General features: G+C 42.4%; 1 protein-coding gene across 6 annotated transcripts in view; it reads right to left on the minus strand.

The window, feature by feature from the left end:
- Lpin2 (lipin 2) overlaps nt 1-20299 on the minus strand; it is a 71531-nt gene that overhangs the window by 35180 nt on the left and 16052 nt on the right. For 3 of the 6 annotated variants that reach the window (XM_013353944.2, XM_026789484.1, XM_013353946.2), the window contains exon 2: nt 850-1050. In XM_013353944.2, the coding sequence (XP_013209398.1) occupies nt 850-1041 (192 nt within the window). In that variant the 5' untranslated portion in view covers nt 1042-1050. Of the gene's footprint in view, nt 1-849; nt 1051-16544; nt 16853-18922; nt 18941-20299 lie in introns of those variants that run through there. The other 3 variants (XM_005367552.2, XM_013353943.1, XM_013353945.2) reach the window with 2 other exon arrangements.

Genomic DNA, 20299 nt, shown 5'->3' on the forward strand with positions numbered 1-20299 from the left:
AAAAGCAAAAGAGGAAAAACACAAACATTCAATTGGGGAATTAATTTCTTTTAAACAAGTATAATCTACACCTGATTACATGAGCTTAGTCTACTTACTCATAATCCATATAATAGTATTATCCTTCCTACGTACCTATCTCCCTCCATCCCTCCCTCCCTCCCTCCCTCCCTCCCAAACAACAATAGGTTCTCTCTCCTGTTTCTCAAATTCGCTTTGATCCTCACCTTAGGGTCCTTCTGCATCCATGTCCTCAGTGCTTAGGTGACAGGCACTGGCCACCATGTCTAACTTGTGCAGTGACAGTGACTGAACCCAAGGCTTTGCACACCTATGCAAATACTACACTGACTGAGCAGCTAGCTCTCTAGCCTGTACTATTTTATTTTCTGAAAGTCTTTTTCTTTTACTAATGGGGTACACGTGGGGCACAGGTGGGAATAACTTTTCAGTATGCTTTCTTGTTCCACCATGTGGTCTCAGGGGTTCAACTTGGGTCCTCAGGACTGATGGCAAATGCTCTAACTCACTGAGTCATCTTACTGCTCCTATACTATTTTAAAGTGCTGTCTTAAGTAAAGGAAATAATTTCGTTTTTGAAACAAGCCCAACTTCCTTGTTTGTACATAGCTTCAGTTTGGTTCTGAGTTTCAACATGTAGGATTATCTTCATAATTTCAGTTTCTTTCTCATTTGTAGAAACTTCCTGTAACAGTCTTTTGAATTTACAAGCCACTTCAAAAGCAATGTTTCCTTACCACTTCTTCAATAGCATTTAAGTTAAAAAAAAAAAAAAAAGAAAGAAAAAGAGTAAGGAGGGGCAGCTCACCGGCTGGGCGCTGCACTTACCACTTTCTCCTTGGATCTCAGGACTCCGAGCTTCCCGAAGCGCACGTGAAAAGGTGAGCACTGATAGGTGCCATCCTGCTGTCGCACCACGACAACATCGATGCACCCAGACAACGTGGCTTGGTTAATGCCCTTGTAGAGTTCCTTTACAGTGACGAGCACCTGCCCAGCCAGCTGGCCCACATAATTCATGGTTTGAGACTGTAAGAAAATGAAGATGATGTCAGCACTGAGGTTGACAACTAATAACAATGACCAAAAAAAAAAGTTTTAATTAAACACACACTTGTTTGCTATTCCGGGCCCATTCCTTCCCTGCTGCTGCTGCTGTGGGTCACACCTCACTAGGACAGACTTCTGACTGGGAGCCTGCCTCTAGGTGGGGCCTGAGGCTGCGGAAGCTCCAGTTCCTTTCACACTCCCAGGGTGGGGCCACTGTCACCAGGGAGCCCACCTGTTCTATCTCCTTCCACCAAAGGCTCAGGACCAGAAGAGAGCAACTCAAGAGCAGTCACAGCTGCATTCTTGCCACGCACGGTGTTGGACCCTGCTGCATCCACTCTGACCACAGCAGCCAAGCAGAAAAGGCCCTGGTTATGCATACATCAAATACACAATTTTTAAATTTTTACTTTATCGAGACAGAGTCTCATTGTGTAGTCCTGGCTGGCCCAAAACTAGAGAGATAGATTAGGTAGCTTTTGAGCTCACAGAGATCCGCCTTCCCCTGCCTGCTGAATGCTGGGATTAAAGGCTATGCCACCACGACTGGCCAATCTCTCTCCAGGGTCTCATTTTGTAGCCTAAATTGGCCTAGAACTCAAGGCCAAATAAAATCCTATTTTAGCCTCTCAAATGCTGGGCTTACAGGTGTGTGCCTCTGTATCTGACAGTAATTACTTCTTGAACAAAGAAAGAAAGAAAAAAATCAAACGAACTACCAATACATAAGCTAGACCAATCAATAAGCTAAAAGCACGCACTGTGTGTGGCAGAAACATTGCTCCATCAGAATACTCACAGATCATCTCACTGTATTTCTTTCTTCTTCATCTTTTTGTCTATTTTCTTTGACATGGCTTCACTATGTAGCCCTGTGTGTCTGGAATTCACTCTGAGGACCCTACTGGTCTTGACTCGGAGATCCACTTGCCTCTGCCTCTTGATTTCCACCAGGCCCGACTGATTATACTTTTAAAAATTAGCCTTTCTAGATCAGAAGTTCAAGGACAGCCTGAACTATCTCCAAAACACCAAATAAACAAATGAATTAGCAAACTGTCTTCCTACTGTGAGACCAGTGTAGGTTGCAGAGTTTTGAGAAAGAACACAGCAAAACATCACAACCAGTGTCGTCTTCTCCCCAGTTCCTAGCAACCGTTAATATGTTTTCTATTTCTGAAATTTCTGTCATTTTAGGAAGGAAGTCATATAAATAGCATCATAAACTATTTAGTCTTTTAGGACTGCCTTCTTTCCCTCATATTTTTTGAAGACTTATCCATATGGCTGTATCAATAACTCATTCAATTTTCCTGCTACATAGCATTTCATGGCATAAACTTATCATGAAAGCAAAACACAACAAAACCAAACCAAACCCCTTTACTTGTTGAAGGACAGGTAACTATGCTTCTGGCTATTACAAAGAAGACATAGTTCTAAGTATCTGCGCACAGGTCTGTGTGAATGTGCGTTTTCATATTCTAGGGCAAATGCCTATGACAACTGAGACCAAAGCAAGTGCAGGCTTAGCTATTTTGGATCTGTCCGACTACTGCTTTCCAGGATTACACTACCATTCACATACCCACCAGCAATGGGAGGTGGGAGGTGAAATTATCTGGCATCCTCACGATACACGTCATTACTGCTTACTCTAGCTTTAACAACATATAATGACTAGCATTTCTTTAATAGCTAATAATGCTGAACATTCTTTTCGTGTACGGCTCTACCACTTGAGTGTCTGTCTACAGTTTGGAAGAGTCCTTGTCTCACTTAGAGGGAAATGAAGTGCAGACCTTTGTTCCCACTTCTGTGGGCAAAGATTATTTCTAACCAGAACCGATGTGAAGTTCACTTGGAGGTCGTTCCCAGGAAGTGCTTCTTTGCCTCCTAGAATGCTCTGAGTTGCCCTGTTCTGTAAAGCACAAATGTTCAGGACATGCTCTTTTGCCTGTTGCAACATATTAGCTAGGTGGCACACAGAGTCAGTATTATGTGACTGACTGATGACAATGCTAAAATGTTAACAATTTGTAAAACAAACAAAAAACCGTCACACTATAGACCTTAAAAAAAGAAACTGAAAACAGCAAATTTTAAACATCAGCCATAAACCGCCATGTTCTAAATGTAACAAGCTTACATCAACTAGTACATACAATCCATAATTAAGTGTAACAACATCTATTCAGGACGACTTTAATTACTGTGGTTAAGAGCTGTGCTGTTATACATAAAATAACTATTGTATAAAAGTTAGTTGCTAAATGTAGAAAAATACAGGCTGTCAAGAAACTCATTTTCTCTTGGAGGACATGAAGCCATTGGGTTTATATTTTGTAGGCTGAGGAAACAAAAATATATGGAGGCCAGGGCCCTACCACGTACTACACCCCAGAAATGGCCAGGAACAACCTGTCAGCTACACAATACATCTAATAACAGAACTTTCAGAGAGCTCTCTACACCCCAATGTAGACTATTTTGAGACAGGATTTCACTGTATGGTCTGGACTATCCTGGAACTATGTAGACTAGGTTAGCCTCAAATTCACAGACCTGCCTCTGCTTTCAGAGTGCTAGGATCAGAGGTGTGCACCACCATGCCTGCAAATAAATTTTAAAAGATAAGGAAGCTCAAACGTCAGAGAAATGGGTGATGTTATAGGGTGGACACTTACGTGTGTCTCCTTTCCACCCCTACTCCATGTACTGAGGCCCTCACCTCTCAAGTGAAGGGATTTGGAGATGGGCCTTTGGAAGGTAACCAGGATTAGGTGATCAGAAGTCTCACCCTCACTTGTGTCCTTATATACACAGAAAGACAGAGACAAGAGTCAGCATTCTCTTTTACCCTGCCACGTGAGGACATAACAAGATATTGGCAAGTCTATAAAAAGGTGCCCCCTTTCCAACACATACACTGAACCTCTCAGCAACTCAGCCTTGGACTTTAAGCCACACCAGATTTGTAATAAATGTCTATTGTGTAATCCACATTAGTTTAGGTCAGATGCTATCCATGACATTCTGTTCTAACCATCCTAAGTGTCTTCTTAAACAGCATATGCGGCAATCACTTCAGCTCCAAAATAGACAGTACCAGCTACAGAGACCACTTTCCCAAACAGCTCTACCTACTTATGATACACAAGAAGTCACACTAAACACTGCCACCCTCCAGTGGCACAACTGCATCTCTGATGGAGGGTCATCTGTCTATTGGTTAATAAAGAAACTGCCTTGGCCCTTTAGTAGGACAGAAAATTAGGTAGGCGGAGAAGACAGAAGAGAATGCTGGGAGGAAGAGCTGAGTCAAACAGTCGCCATGATTCTCCCACTCAAGACAGCCACAGGTTAAGATCTTTCTTGGTAAGCCACACCTCATGGTGCTACACAGATTATTAGAAATGGGTTAATCAAGATGTGAGAGTTAGCCAGTAAGAGGATACAGCTAATGGGCCAAGTAGTGTTTAAAAGAATACAATTTGTGTGTTATTTCGGGTGTAAAGCTAGCCATGCGGGCAGCTGGGTGCCAGGAACACAGCCTGCTGCTCCTTCTACACATCTCAGGGGGTTTTCTGAGCAGTCACAACTACATCTCACTTATCATTCTGGCTGTGCACCCCTACTCATTAAAAAATGACTCAGTCTGCTCTCACTTCTATGACAATCAAGACACAAGGGTTCAGTAACAACCTGAATCATAGATTAGTAGGACTGCCCAAGAAGACATATTGTTTGATGACTACTTAGTACTTTTTAAGATCAAACACACCTCATTCAATCTTTAAAAATAGGACATGGGTTTGCAAGGGCAGCATCATTGTATTTTGTGAGCGAAACAGAGACAAGTTTGCGCCCTACTACTGTTCACTAAAACCAGTTCCACCTCAGCTCAGGGTCCCAAACCGTGTTCCTAAGGGCTGAGTTAACCTTGTAGGATAAAAGGGGCCAGTCAAAGAAAACTGTGGCCCCAAGACCAGGGCCAAAGAACACACCTTGCCCCTAACCAATCAATCCCAGAGCACAAAAATCAACCGATTCCTGGGCATGAAATCCAACCAATCTCTGAGCTTGTCTCAAGCTCAGGAACTGAAATCCTACTAATCCCCACTCTGAAAATCTCCACCATAGAAAGTTTCACCCCTATGAAAGCCTATATTAGCCCTGTACCTGTTCAGTTTGGGGTTGCCTTTTTCTGCTCTGGCAGGGCAGCCAGTCTCCTGGAGCAGAGCGGAGTGGTGGGTGACACTTCCCCACAGCAGAGCAGAGCGGTGGGTGATACTTCCCCACAGCAGAGCAGTGCAGAACTGTGACGACCTCACGGGGGAAGCCTCCCCTGCTGGGGCAGAGTTGCTACCTGTGCATTAGGGAAACTGTCCCCCACAGCAACAGTGCTGTTAGGATACTGTTCCCTTCCAAGCTGAAGGTCATCCTTGGCTTCTGACTGCCAAGATCCCTTTCCCTTCAGAGCTGTAACATTAAATCCTGGCAGTTTTTCTCCAACCTAGGATAACATAAAGGTGAGAATAAGCTATGAATTTGATAATAAAAGGGAGCAGTGGCAAGGGTGCCCAGAGAGTCATCTGCTGCAAGTTCCTCTCTGCCCTTTCCAGAACTGGCAGCGAAATCAAACTCCAGGGACTTGCCCACGTCTTGTAGGGACCTGACTTGAGTTGCATAAAATGTGTAGAGTATAAGCAGCTGGTACGGCAAGGATAGCAAAGGAGGAACGAGGTGACAAACTGAACAGAAAGGAGCGAGCGCAGGCTGAGTCAACAGCAAGCAGCACCACAGATAGCAGAGAGCTTGACAGAGCATCTGGCCTCCTGAGAAGCTGCCTCCAAATAAGGGCCTCATTTTGCACTGCCGTTTAGTCCCCACAATAACTGCTAGTTTATTTCTTCAATTTTCATTATTTTATAAAACAAGAAAAAGGAATAGCCCAAGGATGATCCAAGTCTAGTTTACCACCACCCCACCGCCCTACCACAAGGAGCACCACAGAACAGATGTCCATGAAGATCATTTAATCTGGAAGCAATATTGCACAAGAAATACAGGTTGCACACGTAAAATCTGCTGCTCTCAAACCCTCAAGCGCTCCCAGGCCCTCTTATTCTGCCTGCATAGCATAGTGTGGCTGAGTGGGGCTCTCTTGCTATAGGAAACATGTATTCCCTGTGCACAGCATCTAAGTTAAAGCCAGTGTCTTCCAGTAACTTCCTGAACACAAAGTTCCCAAGACCAGCCGTTTTCTCACAATGGAAAGGAAGTCTAAAAGAAGCCGTACCCAGGACAAGTCCTTCTATGTAAACCCTTGCAGGTTTAACTTAGAAACTATTGTGGACAGCAACTGTAATTCCTTTAAGAAACACATGAGATTTATAGTTGTTAACTAAACACCTGCTCTACCAGCCTGTTCCTGGAAAAAGCTAATTTTTATTCAGTCAAAAACCTGAGCACCCCCTTCATGTCAAGGCCTTAAGATTCAAAGAGAACCCCTCCCCCCACAGAGTAGGCCTGGATCCCCCAAGAGAACAGGACACACAGTGTCTCAGCTTACAGAACATCCTGTGATGTTGCTGTAGTGGTCTGTATCAAACCATGTAAATGAGCATTAGAAGGTAAGGCTCTGTCTGCAGTGAGTCATACCTCCCCCCATGAGCATTAGATGGTAAGGCCTGCACTGAGTCACACTCCCCCCCCCCCATGAGCATTAGATGGTAAGGCTCTGTCTGCACTGAGTCACACTCCCCCCCCCTGAGCATTAGATGGTAAGGCCTGCACTGAGTCACACTCCCTCCCCTTCACTGACTTTGTTTGTTTGTTTGTTTGTTTTTGAGACAGGGTTTCTCTGTGTGACAGTCCTAGCTGTCCTGGAACTTGCACTTGTAGAGCAGGCTGGCCTTGAACTCCCAGAGATACCTGCCTCTGCCTCCTGGAGTGCTGGGATTAAGGGCGTGCACTGACTTTTAAGAAGCTTAGAAAAGAGAAAAAAAAATATCTGCTTGACAGAGTGAAAAAAGATTTCAGGATGAAAAAAGAAAAACCCAAGAAATAAATCCAAACTTTGTTCTAGGTGTGGAAATAAATCTAAGGGGCTAAATGAGTGGGAAAAGAGGAGGTTCTGGCAGGTAGAGACAATAGCATGTGACAAACAAATAGAGTTTGAAAGGCAAAAGTGGGATGGCACATGACCTCAGATCCAGGACAATTTAATTCCAAGGGTGCTGGGTGATCTGGGTGATGGCAGCAGATCGTCTCGGAGGATGACTCGGAAGAGAGAAGCCACGGCAACGTAAAGCAGGAGACATGCCGACACACACCTATAATCTCAGAACTCTGGAGGGAGGGGCGAGAAGATCAAGAGTTCTACGCTATTCTTGGGAAACATGGTGAGTTTCAGGCCAGCATGGGCTACATGATGCTCTGCCTTTAAAACAACAACAAAGCAAAACAAAACAAACCATCAAACAAAAAACGGCCAGAAGATGGAACAGCTCTAATGTAGACTGGATATATCCACAGAGACTAGAACCTATGAGAGCTGGCTCAGGGCAGATGCTAAGGGAAAGGATTATGACCCAACTAGATGGAGACAGGAAACCATCCAGCACATAGCTGGGATGCAGTAAGCATCGATGAGTGACCCAATCTGATTAGATGGGCAAAAAAGGGGCAGATGTGGCTGGGAACTTCCTGTTAAGGTTTAACTTAAAGAATTACTATACCTGATCAAAATTCTTACCATTTATACTACTAATTTAAAGAATTACTATACATGATCAAAATTCTCACCATTCCGGCCGTTTTCTAAAATAGAACTTCCCTTCAATCACAAAAGCACTTAATGACTAAGAAGGTAAACCAGGTTAGGGAGTCAGCCCCATGTGAATGCCAAGAGTCTCTGCTAATCTTTGCTGCTTCTGCAATTAGTCTGTCATAAAACTAACAACAACATGTACAGCCTTAGGCACTGTTCTGTGCCTTTCTCAGGGGGAGCTTTAGAATCCTTGAGCTGGTGTCTGGGGCTCCAAGCACACCTCCTGGGAGACCAGGCTTTAGCCAGCTAGAGGCGCGCTTAAAAGATCTGTGCAACTTTTTGCCCTCTCAGCATCTCTCCTAAATTTCTATTCGCCTGGACTGTTTGGAGTCCGATTCTAAAGTCTGCCAAGGATATGCACATGCCCACACTGTTATAGCCGAGGTTTCAAAAGCCCAGGCCTCTGTTATATTCCCTTCAAAAACCAACTGGTAAAACTAACATGCAAACAGCTCAATTGCAACTAGCAGAGGTGCTGCCTACTTTAAAAAGTTGTATTGGAAATTGAAGCCTTCATATGCTAGACAAGCAATCTACCACTGAGATAGCTACCAGTCTGTGTTTTTTCTTTTTCTTTTTTCTTTTAACGAGAAGACAGAGGGCCTTAGGCAAATTGATAAACTATGGTTCCATCAAAGCATATTTTCTACATGTTCTTTTCTTTGGAAAGGTAGGGCTTATATTGACAAGGTTTATGGTATAACTTAATTTGGGATTCTTCTGCTGCAGCCTTGAGTGATGAGATTACAGTGTGCAACATAACACTCACTACAATGCATTTCCTTAAGGGAGTAGAAACATTACTCCTGAGGTCTCTCTTCTATACTGACCACTTTCACTATCTATAAAATAAATTAGCTAGGTTCAGTTGAGTAAGAGCGGTGGTTTGAGTAAAATGCCCCCACAGGCTCATAAATTCCAATGCTTGGTCACTAGGGAGTGGGACTACCTGAAGGATTAAGAGGTCTGGACTTGCTGGAGCAAGTGTGACCTTGTTGGAAGAAGTGTGTCACTGGGGGTGAGTCTCTGAGTTTCAAAAGCCCAAGCCAGGCCCAGTGTTCCTCTCTTCCTGCTGCCTGAGGATCTGGATGTAGAACTCTCAGCTCCTTCTCCAGCACCATGTCTGTGCACGCCACCATGCTCCCTGCTATGATGATAATGAACTAAACCCCTGAAAATGTAAGCTGCCCCCAATTATATGCTTTCTCTTGTAAGAGTTGCCTTGGTCATGGTGTCTCTTTACAGCAATAGAACAGTAAGACAGTAAGGCTCACAAAGAGGAAAAAATACTTTGCCACTATAGCAATGCATATTCTTTCCCCAGTAGTGGCCCTACGGTTTGCTTCAGCTTCTCAGCAGGTAAAAAACAAACCACAAAAGATCACTGGTTTCACCTTCAAAAACCCTCAACTTTTATCTCTTCACCTTGTCACTTGTCCAATAACTTTCAGGTCAATTTTTCAAAATCCAATACCAGTTTTCCTCTCCATCTGCTATTTTATAAAAAGAGCAAATCCTTGTTTCAGACCTCCTAAATAAGGAAGAAATGGGATCAAGTAGGAAAGCATATTCATAACAGACTGTGTCTATCTTAAGAACACAGTAGACCAGGCACTGGGGCAAATACCTATCATATACCTAGCACTTGGGAGCTGGAGGCAGATGGATCAGGAGTTTGAAATCAGAGTCACATAGTGAGTTCTAGGCTAGCATGGGCTCCACGAGACCCTGCCTCAAAAATAACAAAAGATGGGGTCAGAGAAAGGCTCCGTGGCTAAAGGATTTTCTGCTTTTCTGACGGACATGAGTTCAGCTGCCAGAACCCTATCAGGTGACTCACAACTGCCTCTAACGCCAGCTCTAGGGATCCAACATCCTTTTCTTGTCTGTAAGCACTGTACACACAATATACAAATAAAAATAATAAAAAATTAAAGTCAAAGACCAAAAGAGCAAAGAGAGGAAGAAGGGAGTGGGGAGTAAAAGAGCATGGGGGACAAGATCATGAAACCGGCTCTGCTGAGGACGCGTGGGTCATGGGGGACAAGATCATGAAACCGGCTCTGCTGAGGACGCGTGGGTCATGGGGGCATTTGCATCCCTTTTCTCCCCATTCCCGTTTGATGCTATTGTGGCTCCATAGAATTAAATTATGTCCCTACCTATATTTTCACTCCATTTTTCTCATTTCCACCTGCAGAACAATGTCTTATAATTTAGTTCAAATCTCTCAACTTAAATACTCCTGGTCTTCACGTCCACTATAACAGGTTACCAATGCTGTTACAGAGAACATCTAACTTGACTAATAATAAGGAGAAATGTAAGAAATAAAATTACATACCAGGTGGCAGTGGCGTACGCCTTTAATCCCAGCACTCAGGAGGCAGAGGCAACCGGATCTCTGTGAGTTTGAGACCAGCACGGTCTATAGAGCAAGTTCCAGAAATGGCTCCATAGCTACTTGGAAATGCTGTCTTGAAAAACAAAACAAAACAGAAGTAAAATTACTAGGATATGTAATGGATTTTTAAGATTTTGAAAGCTATTATTATCAAATTATTATTAAATCGGCCAATGGTATGATTATCTGCTTAAGAAAAATTTTAGCTAAATGTTTATATTGAATCTGTTTTGAAACATAATTTTAAGATTTTAAACATCTGTACTTGGGACTATTCAAAATAAACTTTACATGTAATAAAATTCATTCTTTTGTAATATTTGTTTATATGTGTATAAGTGTCTGTATGGAGGTGTGCAGAGGCCAGAAGAGCGTGTCAGGTGTTACGTGGATGTTGGGATACTGTGTATTTTAAGTAAGCACTTATATAATCATAGTAATCAAGATATAGAACAATCAGATTGCTGTCTCCTCTAAGTCCCCTATGCCCCTCTGTGGTAAGCCCTCCTCCTCCAACTTCCCAGCATGTTTTCTGTCCTCAGTCTTGTCTTTTCCTGAAAAATACACAAATAGAATCATGAAATATGTAGTGATTTCTTGTATTTAGCACAATGCACCTAAAATTTTTTTAACAGTGTTATATGCATTAGTAGTTTATTGTTGTGGGTTTTATTTTATTGTTTTTTTCAGAGACAGAATCTCACTTTGTAGTCTTGGCTGCCCTCAAACTTACTGTGTAGAACTGGCTAGCCCAGAACTCACAGGAGAGCTCCATCTGCATCTGCCTCTGCCTCTGCCTCTGCCTCTGGAGTGCTGGATTAAAGGCGTGCTCAGCTAGCTGTCTGTTCCTATTACATATTGTTCTGTGGTGTGACTATACTCTAGTTTATCCTTTTTCCCTGTGTGTCCCTGTTCTTGACAATTACAAGGTAAAGCCAACACAAATATTTGTGTAAAGAATTTTATTTGGTTACACAGGAGTGGGACTGCGCTGCTTAGAAGTAGGTGTGAAAACAACTTTTTGTAGCAACTGTTCAGATTTCCTTAAAGTGCTCTGTTGCAATTTATAGTAAAATAGTCCCACACTAGCCCAGAATGGAGTATAATAAAGGTTTATTTACTTAGGGGTGGACTCACATAAAAAGCAGTGATCAGCAGTCCCCTGTGTGAGCAGGGAACTGGAACCAAATCCAGGAGCCAAGGGGTCCGCGCATGCTTTTATTTATAGTTCATTCATTTATAGTTCATGAGACCATGCCCAAAGTAGGCCAGTATCTTAAAATCTCAGGGGAGTTTCTTATTAAAGAAATCTCTTCTCAAATTATGTTCAAAATGAGTTTACTTGTTTAACTGTACTTCATGTTCCTATGCGAGATGTGCACCTAATGGTCAAAGTGCAAATTCTTCATTTACTCACAAGTCATACATACTTCATGTACATCTATGACAAATCACATATGACCCAAATGAGTATTTTACTCTCACCATCAGACAAGGCGTTATGTCATGGACTGTATTAGGTATGAAAACCAGGGCCCACAGAGGATAGGCATCCTACCTGAAGAAAAGCAGCTACAGAGAAACAGGTCCAGTCAAGTGTCCTGACATGTCATTCACTATCTTTTCACTTCATCTAAGAACTTACTGAGATATGTGTGGGAAGAAATCTCAAAAGGCCATGAAGATTCTCCACATGGTAGCACATATTAAAAGACAGGCCTTTTATTACCAGTAGGCTTAGATATAATGTTATGATCAGAAATATAAGGTTTATTTGTTTGTGTGTGCTTTGTTTTTCAACACACGCTTTTTGTGTGTGTATAGCCCTGGCTGTCCTGAAACTCACTCTGTAGATCATGTGGGCCTCAAACTCAGAGATCCACCTGCCTCTGCCTCCCATGTGCTGGGATTGAAGGTGTGTGCCACCACTGCCAGACAGAAATATATGTTTCAAGGCACAAGTTCTCAACTTTCTTCCTTGGCACCCTATCTTAAATCTTCTACTACAATATGATAATTGTACAACTAACCTATTTTTGTAGTGGTCATTGATAACCATAAGATCTCCAAGATAAACACAGAAGTCCAATCCTTGGCTTTCACATAAAGTCACCCAGTTTTAGTAAGCTATTTCTACACCCATATCCTCTACTTCAGGGATAACTACCAAATATGCTGGTAGTATAATTTACAATTTCTTTTGAAACATCCTTCTCTATTGGAAATTCTATTTATGCCCTGACCTTTAAGTCAAGAATCAATACGATTCTTTTATGGTCAAAATACAGTCTCAGCCTAGGTACAGACTAACATTCATGTAGGCTGTAGGCCCAGGAAACGATACATTCAATCTCATTTATCTTCCTGTCTTCATTTTCTCACCCTCTCTCATCCCCTTAAAAAGAGCCTTAAATACTACAGCTAAGTGAAGCTGACGCTGAGAAAGTGTAAACTGTGAATTCTGTGGGTTGATAGCCCTTCCCCTGAATCTGATGGGAGCCTGAGAAAGCTCAGATAGCAACGAGCTACATGAATTACCAATGGGGTTTAACAAGTATATAACACTTCCACTAACAAGGCAGCTAGAACACTTGCAGGCCCAAAGTTCAGTGACATTCTCAAGAGCTCGGGATTGTATTATCAGTAAGTCTGACAGAACGGTGTCTGCTTTAGAAAGAAAGCAACACTTAAAACTAAAACTCAACTGGTTTTGGTGAAATTCTGAGTTTGTTATTTGTTTGGGCAACCTGGTTGTATTTTAAAAACAAGTTTAAGGGAAGCAGAACACCTGAACATTCTCTGAGTATCGTCCCCAAGCCACACTTTACATAAAGGAAGACAACTGTTTTATAGTGCAGGGCTCTGCAGACACTACCATCAAATAATCAAGAGATAACTCACTAAAAAGATTAATCACTTCTGCGGTATTTCTGTCAAAAACGTGTGCCCCCAATCTAACTGTGTGCCGACCCCAAACAGCATGTCTGATCAGCGCTCACTGAACAAGAGTCTATGCAAACTGGAGAGAAGGAAGGCTGGAAGAGACTGAGGAGATGTGGCAACCAGACAGGGGCTTCTGAAACAGAAAATGTACTTTTTTGTGCTAAGAACAAAACAAAAACTAGTTCTCAGACTCCCTACTGTTTCTGTTTGATAAACCCATTTATGCATGTAAGCAAAGGAAAGTGCAGCAGAACTCAGCAGGGATCCCACGCTGAGGGTTCTGGCTCTGGCTGCTCATCAGGAATGCTTGAGGAGGCCCTAGGGCCAAATACAACCCCATTACAGGGACAGCACTGTGCACTCTTCATGTGACTCGGAAATGTCACAGGATTTCAAGTTGAGGATCAGAGGCAGTTACAGTTCCCAAAGTTGAAGGGGACACTTCCTGCTTCACTGTCCTTAAAGAGAAGCTTTCTTCCCGTATAATGTCAGTCTGTAGTGGCCATGGGCCATGCTTCGTTAGCATGTGAGAGTATAAATGGCTGATGGCTTTTTCAATCCCATTCTTTTGTGCCCTTTGACCCTTCAGGTCAATCTCTGCAGGTGATAACAGTTCTGAGGTTACACAACTCTCTCTTCAGGTTTGCCCAGGGGTAATTTTAGGTGATTTTTTTTTTCTTTATCTCTTTTTTGTTTGTTTTTCATTTTGAGACAGTTTCAGCAGGTATCCCAGGCTGGCCTCAAACTCACCATCTTCTGCTTCTGCACACCATACTTGATACCAGATTCTAGGTAAGCTCCCTTCCAGACTTCATTAGAGCTAAGATGTTACTCTTAAAAAAAATAACATCAGCAGGACTGCTTTACCATTTTTTGGAAGAAAAAAAAAAAACTTTGGCCAGGATGTTACATAAGAAATTTAGATAATGCCTCTGAAGTACAAAACTGGATTCAAGAAAGAGGGAAAGAAATGTTCTAGAATAAGATATGAAACAATGAAAAATAACAAAATCTGCCCTGTTTTCAATTAGGTAAAATGCAATATCACACACAGAAACTCTATGTAAGCCTATAGTTTCCTTTTCCAGAACTTTGTAGATTTTGTAACATAGTAGAATTATGCTAGAATACGTAAACACTGAAAAGTAAATGCCTTCCTAAAAGGGTGATATTTTAACTTTGGACCCTTCGGAGAGTTGTGTCCAATTCTTTCAAGACCAGGCTAGCAGCCTGAGGTTTTGTCACGGCACACTTTAGGTAAGTATTCTCAAATAGTCTCTCAGGTGCAAGGACCTCTGCTGGGCTAGCAAATACCTAGCACTAGTTCTAAAACAGAAGGGGTTGAGGTGGAGAAACCTCAGCTCATCACAGGACTGGCTGGGGGAGAGAGCACGCAAAGACCACACTTATAAAATGGAACTCCAAACCCACTTCCTCAGTAGTCCGGTAGCCAGGAAAGGGGGACTTCTTGTCTTATTATCCATCCATTCATATGCCTGGTTCAACACTTAGAGCTCTGGTTAGTTTAAAAGCCAGGATTCTTTACTGCACACACCCAGGTTCATACGAAAGTCAAACTCCTAGATAATCATTATAGCTTACCAAGCAGATACCAAATCTAGTATGCCAGCAACTGGCCATTAAGAAAATTCTCTTGGGGTGGGGTGGTGACTCAGGGAACATCAATAGCAAAGGGGACTATTAAGAAAATGCAGCCTAAGCAAACACCTTTGATTTCCCTTTGAAACATACCAGCCGCAAGATGTCTAAGAACTTGTACTGCAATACAGTCAGGTCTGTGTGCTGGTTAAGTGATTTTTAGAAATACTTCACCGAGAATTAAGTCTGGTCACATTCTTTCCTCTGATGTTTAAGACTAATGTGCACAAATTCATATGCATGTATCCTTTATATTACAACAGAGAGTTCAAAATAAAGTTGTCCCCCACAGTAGCATCTGACTTGTATTCATATTCAAATAATGCTGTTACAAGCAAGTGAAACATCTGCATACGGATACCAGTGATCTCAGATCCAGAAGCAAGTATCACACAGTAAAACCCCTAACGGGACACAAACATTCTTATAGACTTTTAACACTAAAATCAACTAGGTTAACAGATTTCAGAAGTAATCTGTTTTTTGTTTTGTTGACTTCATGCTACATATGCTTTTTTAAAAAAGAAATCAAGATAATTTAAATTAAATGAGAAGACACAAGGCAACATCAATACCTTCATTTGGAGCTTCCGAGTACCTGAATCTAAAATTAGCTAGCCCCGGCTTCACTTTAAAATAAGGATTTAAGCTGGGTGGTGGTGGCGCATGCCTTTAATCCCAGCACTTGGGAGGCAGAGGGAGGCAGAGGCAGGCGGATCTCTGGGAGTTCAAGGCCAGCCTGGTCTACAAGAGCTAGTTCCAGGACAGGCACCAAAGCTAGAGAAACCCTGTCTCGAAAAATTAAAAAAAAAAAAAAAATAAGGATTTAAGCCGGACTTCATGGTACTCAGAAGAGCTAAAGCAGGAAGATGGTAAGTTCAAGGACAATCTATGGAACAGTTGGCCTGCCTGAGCTATATACTAGGATCCAGGTGCAAAACAAAACCAAAATAATTCAATAAACTAAAAATGAGCATTTAAATGCATCACTTTCTAAGGCTCCATGGGCAGAGTTAAATGATATTAGCTTCATATCACCTAACTATTTCCTTAAAGCAGACTCTTTTAGAACTCAACTTTACAAGCTGTGTTCGAGTTTGTACCTTGTAGCAAGAGAAAACTAGATTAAAAACATTCAAACTTACCTCCCCCTTCAGCATTTTTTGTTTGTTTATAGTCACAAGAGGGAAAGCCTACAGTCACTCTTGTGTATCACATACCCAAACAAAAGCCAGTTTCAAACAGTAGCTTAGCCTACAGGAGTTTTGACCAGGACACTGAAGTGACTTCTAGTCCCTCAATTACCACCCTAAGGTGCAAGAACAGAGCTCAATACATGTCTTTGAAATCTAGCTGTAAGCGAGTTCTCAGTTTAAAGCAACCACATTCTTCTCTAGACAGGAAGTTACTGAACACCAAGAAACAGAATAAGGATAGCATAAAGGCAAGAGGGAGAGTGGGCGGCCAAGCACTCTGTGCTACAGAACACTTTAAAGACACAACATTACCATGGCAGCATATCTTCCAAACAAGGAGTAGCCACCACTTTCACTTAGTGGGTCCTGTCCTTCTCAGGACTACCCAGATTCAGCTTCAAGCAAGGCAATGGAGGCATGGGTGAATGGAACTCACCAGAATGCCAGGAGGGGCCTTGTCACGATAAACAGCTGCGGTTTTACTGAATGAGCTTTCCTGAGCCTTCTCATCTTCACTGTTATCTTCTAAGTAAAACATCTTAAAACTGAAGAGGCTTATCAAGCATGGCCCCACAGAGCTGAAGGCACCAACAAACAGAGTTATTCTGTAGACCATCAAGTGCTAACTGTTGCAGACAGGGGTGTAGTTAAAACTGAAAGCAAACAGGTCTTTAAAAAAAAAAAGCAATGCACACACTACTTTACCAATGAGATTTGCTCAAAATGCCTCAGCCCCATCTCTCCAAAGAAGATAAGCAGGGGCATGGGGCAGGCTGTGCCATGTGTTTACACTGATAGGTACCAAGTCCTGCCCAATCGCAAGACAGTCAACTACAGCTTCCGTCACACAGAACAGGGATTGAGTTAATGATTCCCTAAGCCAATCACATCTTCATCTGTAGAAATAAAAACAGCTACCCAGGGAAGAAAACACTCGTGCAGTCATGTAAGGAAATGATGCACATCTGCTTGGATGGCATCACTGTGTCTCCCGCTCAGCCAGACTTCTACAGTCCAGCTACTAAGTAGTTTTATTCCACTGTACTGGCATGACCCAGTCTTTCTCACAAATCTGGAAGATGCCCTGGCTTGGCACTCTATAAATAACAAAAACTAGACTTCAACAGTACGACAAAGCAATATTTAAATTCTAGTATTCCCTGGCCAGCTCTCAGGATGTCACTACAAAGTAACCTCATTCAAACTTTTCTAAAACCCTAAAACACATAACATAGACAGACACACGTATAACATATACTTGATTTTTAAGTTAAAACATTTTATTAAAGCCATTTTCTAAGACTCTGGATTTTATTATAAATAGCCTCCTGCCACATATGCCTACTAAGTTTGCAAACAGGTGAGTACTAAGTGCTATAATAAACTAGGAGTGAAGGTAGCCACTAGATTTGAAAGATTTGGTATTAAAAAAAAGGTGGTGAAAAATTGTGGTGCATGTGTATTGAAACGACAGTCCATATTCTGCATGGAGTATTTTTATTGATTCTGTGGATTTTTCTACATCATGTAATCAGGTGCACATGCTTAGATGTGCACAAATGAAACAGACTAAGTAAGGTATCCTGCTGTATTACTCTGCTCTTCCTTCTTTCTTTGAGGCATGGTCTCTCGCTGAACTTAGAGTTAGTCTGACACTAAGCTCCAGTGGTCCTCCTGCAGTGCTAGTACTACAGATATGTACATACAGCTTTTGTGTGAGTGTGCTGGGACCCAAACTCTCAGGTCCTGGTGTTTGTGCAGCAGGCTCCCTCTTACACAAAGAGCCATCTCTCCAGACCCGCTACTTCTTTGTATAATGGGACTCACAGAAAATTTAAAATTACATATATAGCTCACATTCAATTTCTGTTGTATGCCACTGGTTTTTAGGGCTGTAAGACAATTATGAGAGGAAGGAAATAAATTTTATCTAACATGATAGGATTTCTAGGAATCCTATGCAAGTATTTAACTAATCAACTAGCGGATACACATACATTTAATGAGCGTATTACATTATTAAGCCTTTCCTTTTACCTTAAAACTTCAACTAAAACAAAAATTTTGACCAAGAAAGGGATGGAAATGCTAACTACAGCGATACTCCACCAAGATCCATACCATGAAGCTACAGTAAATAAAAGGTTAAGAGATGGAGGTGGCTCAGTGGGTAACGGCACTTACTTACTAAGCCCGACAACTTGAGTTCCATCCCCAGAACTCACATGGTCAAAGTTAAACATAACTCCCATCAACCGTCCTCTGACCTTCATGTATCTACCGTGCTACTCTGCCCACAAAAGAAAACATGAAAAAGCAATCTCACCAACATGAGAAATAGGAAAGCCCATCGTATATTCAATTCATTCCCCAGCTGCTGTCAGGACAATACGTCCGCATTCACCTGCCATTTAATTGTACATCAGTACACAACTTCCTTCCTTCACAAGAAAAGTGACAAGAGTTTTGATGGCCGGAATGTTATGGCATGTGAAAAATTCCAATCTCTTCCTCCACAATGGGCAGCAGCTCCAGGGCCCTAGCATCAGATAGGAGAAATAAAACCTCACTCTGAGACGAGGAAGAAATAAGGGAGAAGAATGGGGCAAAACAGAACAGGGGGATTAAGGAGAAATCACCTAAGGTGATGAAAAGTCAGAGGCAGAGGAAATAAGATATGGGTAAGAAAATATGTAGAAAGAAAGCAGAAAAGCAGAAGGTGGTGTGAGATGGAAAAGAGAAAAACCATCTATTCTAAATACGAGGAAGCTAAGGCCCTGAAAGAGGTCAAGCAATTATGCAGACGTCACTCACTCAAGGCATAGGTACAGAACATGACTCCCTCCGTTTCTCCAGTTGTTTGGTTTTGTTTGTTTCGACTGCCAAGCTGAGAGCCAGAGAGGATGTGCTAGGGGCGGAGGAGAGCAGCTGACCTGACACGGGGGTGAAGCTCAACAGATGAAGAGCAGGGAGAGTCCACAGGGCAATGGCCGTGGGTGTAACAACTCTGTCTGGGCAAGGTTCACCTCACAAGTCCCCTTTCATAACAGAGCAGCCGCTGGCTTTCCGGCCCACCTCAGTACTGTGTGTCACTGTTTTGATGAATAACTCACAGACTGTCCTGGCTGCAAAGGAACATGTACCTTGGACCCAACAGAGATAAGCTATGACACCACTGGCACACACACCTACAGTTTTCCCCAAGACTGACCTGGTGACACTTTCCATCAGTTTGGTAGGAGTGCTTACCTAACTCTTAGGAAACCCTGGGTTCAATCCCCAGCAAGCAGTCAAATAAAGCAGGTGGGATGGTGCATGCCTGTTCTCTCAACACAGATGAAGGGAAGGAGATCAGGAAGTCCAGCGCCATCCTCAGGAACATAGGGAGTTGTGAGGCCAGCCTGGGCTAAAGGAGATTCCTCTCCTCCACTCCCCCATTTAAAACACAAACAGCTGAATCCTGAGAACTTTCCTTTTGCACAGCATTTTTATGAATTTTTACTTCCTGGAACTGGTATCCTTAGTTTGCCCAGGCCGGGACTATAGGGAAATGCTACTATGTTAGCTCTTTAGTGATTTTCAAAACAAAAAAAGTGGGGCGCAGGATGTGGTGGTGCCTACCTGCAACCCCAGCACTCAAGAGGTTGACTCAGGAAGGAGGTGAATCTGGGCTACACAGCAAGTTCAACAATAGTCTGTGCTATAAAATGAGACTGTCTCCGCGGAAAGGGTGGGAGGAGGGGACAGGAAGAAAGCCTCTAAGACCTTTTTTCAAAGATTTATTAATTATGTATACAGTGTTTTGCCTGTATGCCTGCCTTTAGACCAGAGGAGGGCACCAGATCTCATTATAGATGGCCGTGAGCCACCATGTGGGTGCTGGGAATTGAACTTGGGACCTTTGGAAGAGCAGCCACTGAGCCATCTCTCCAGCACCTAAAACTTAATTTTTCAAAGAAACAAAGTTTAAAACACTGTCCAGAGAATCAGAATCCTGTTCCGATTCCACAGGCGATATATGATGCTAGGTAGCATAAATACAACATTGTTAATCCCAGAGGTACATGGGACAACTAGCTCTAGAAGGCTTTTTTCTTCTTCCTCTCCTTCCCCCACCCTCCACCTCTTTTTCTTTATTTTATTTTATTTTTTTTTTATTAAGAAAGAAAAAAAAATTTTCCGCCTCCTCCC

The sequence above is a fragment of the Microtus ochrogaster genome, unplaced genomic scaffold, assembly GCF_000317375.1.
Source record: "Microtus ochrogaster isolate Prairie Vole_2 unplaced genomic scaffold, MicOch1.0 UNK20, whole genome shotgun sequence".
In the NCBI taxonomy this organism is placed as follows: Eukaryota; Metazoa; Chordata; class Mammalia; order Rodentia; family Cricetidae; genus Microtus; species Microtus ochrogaster.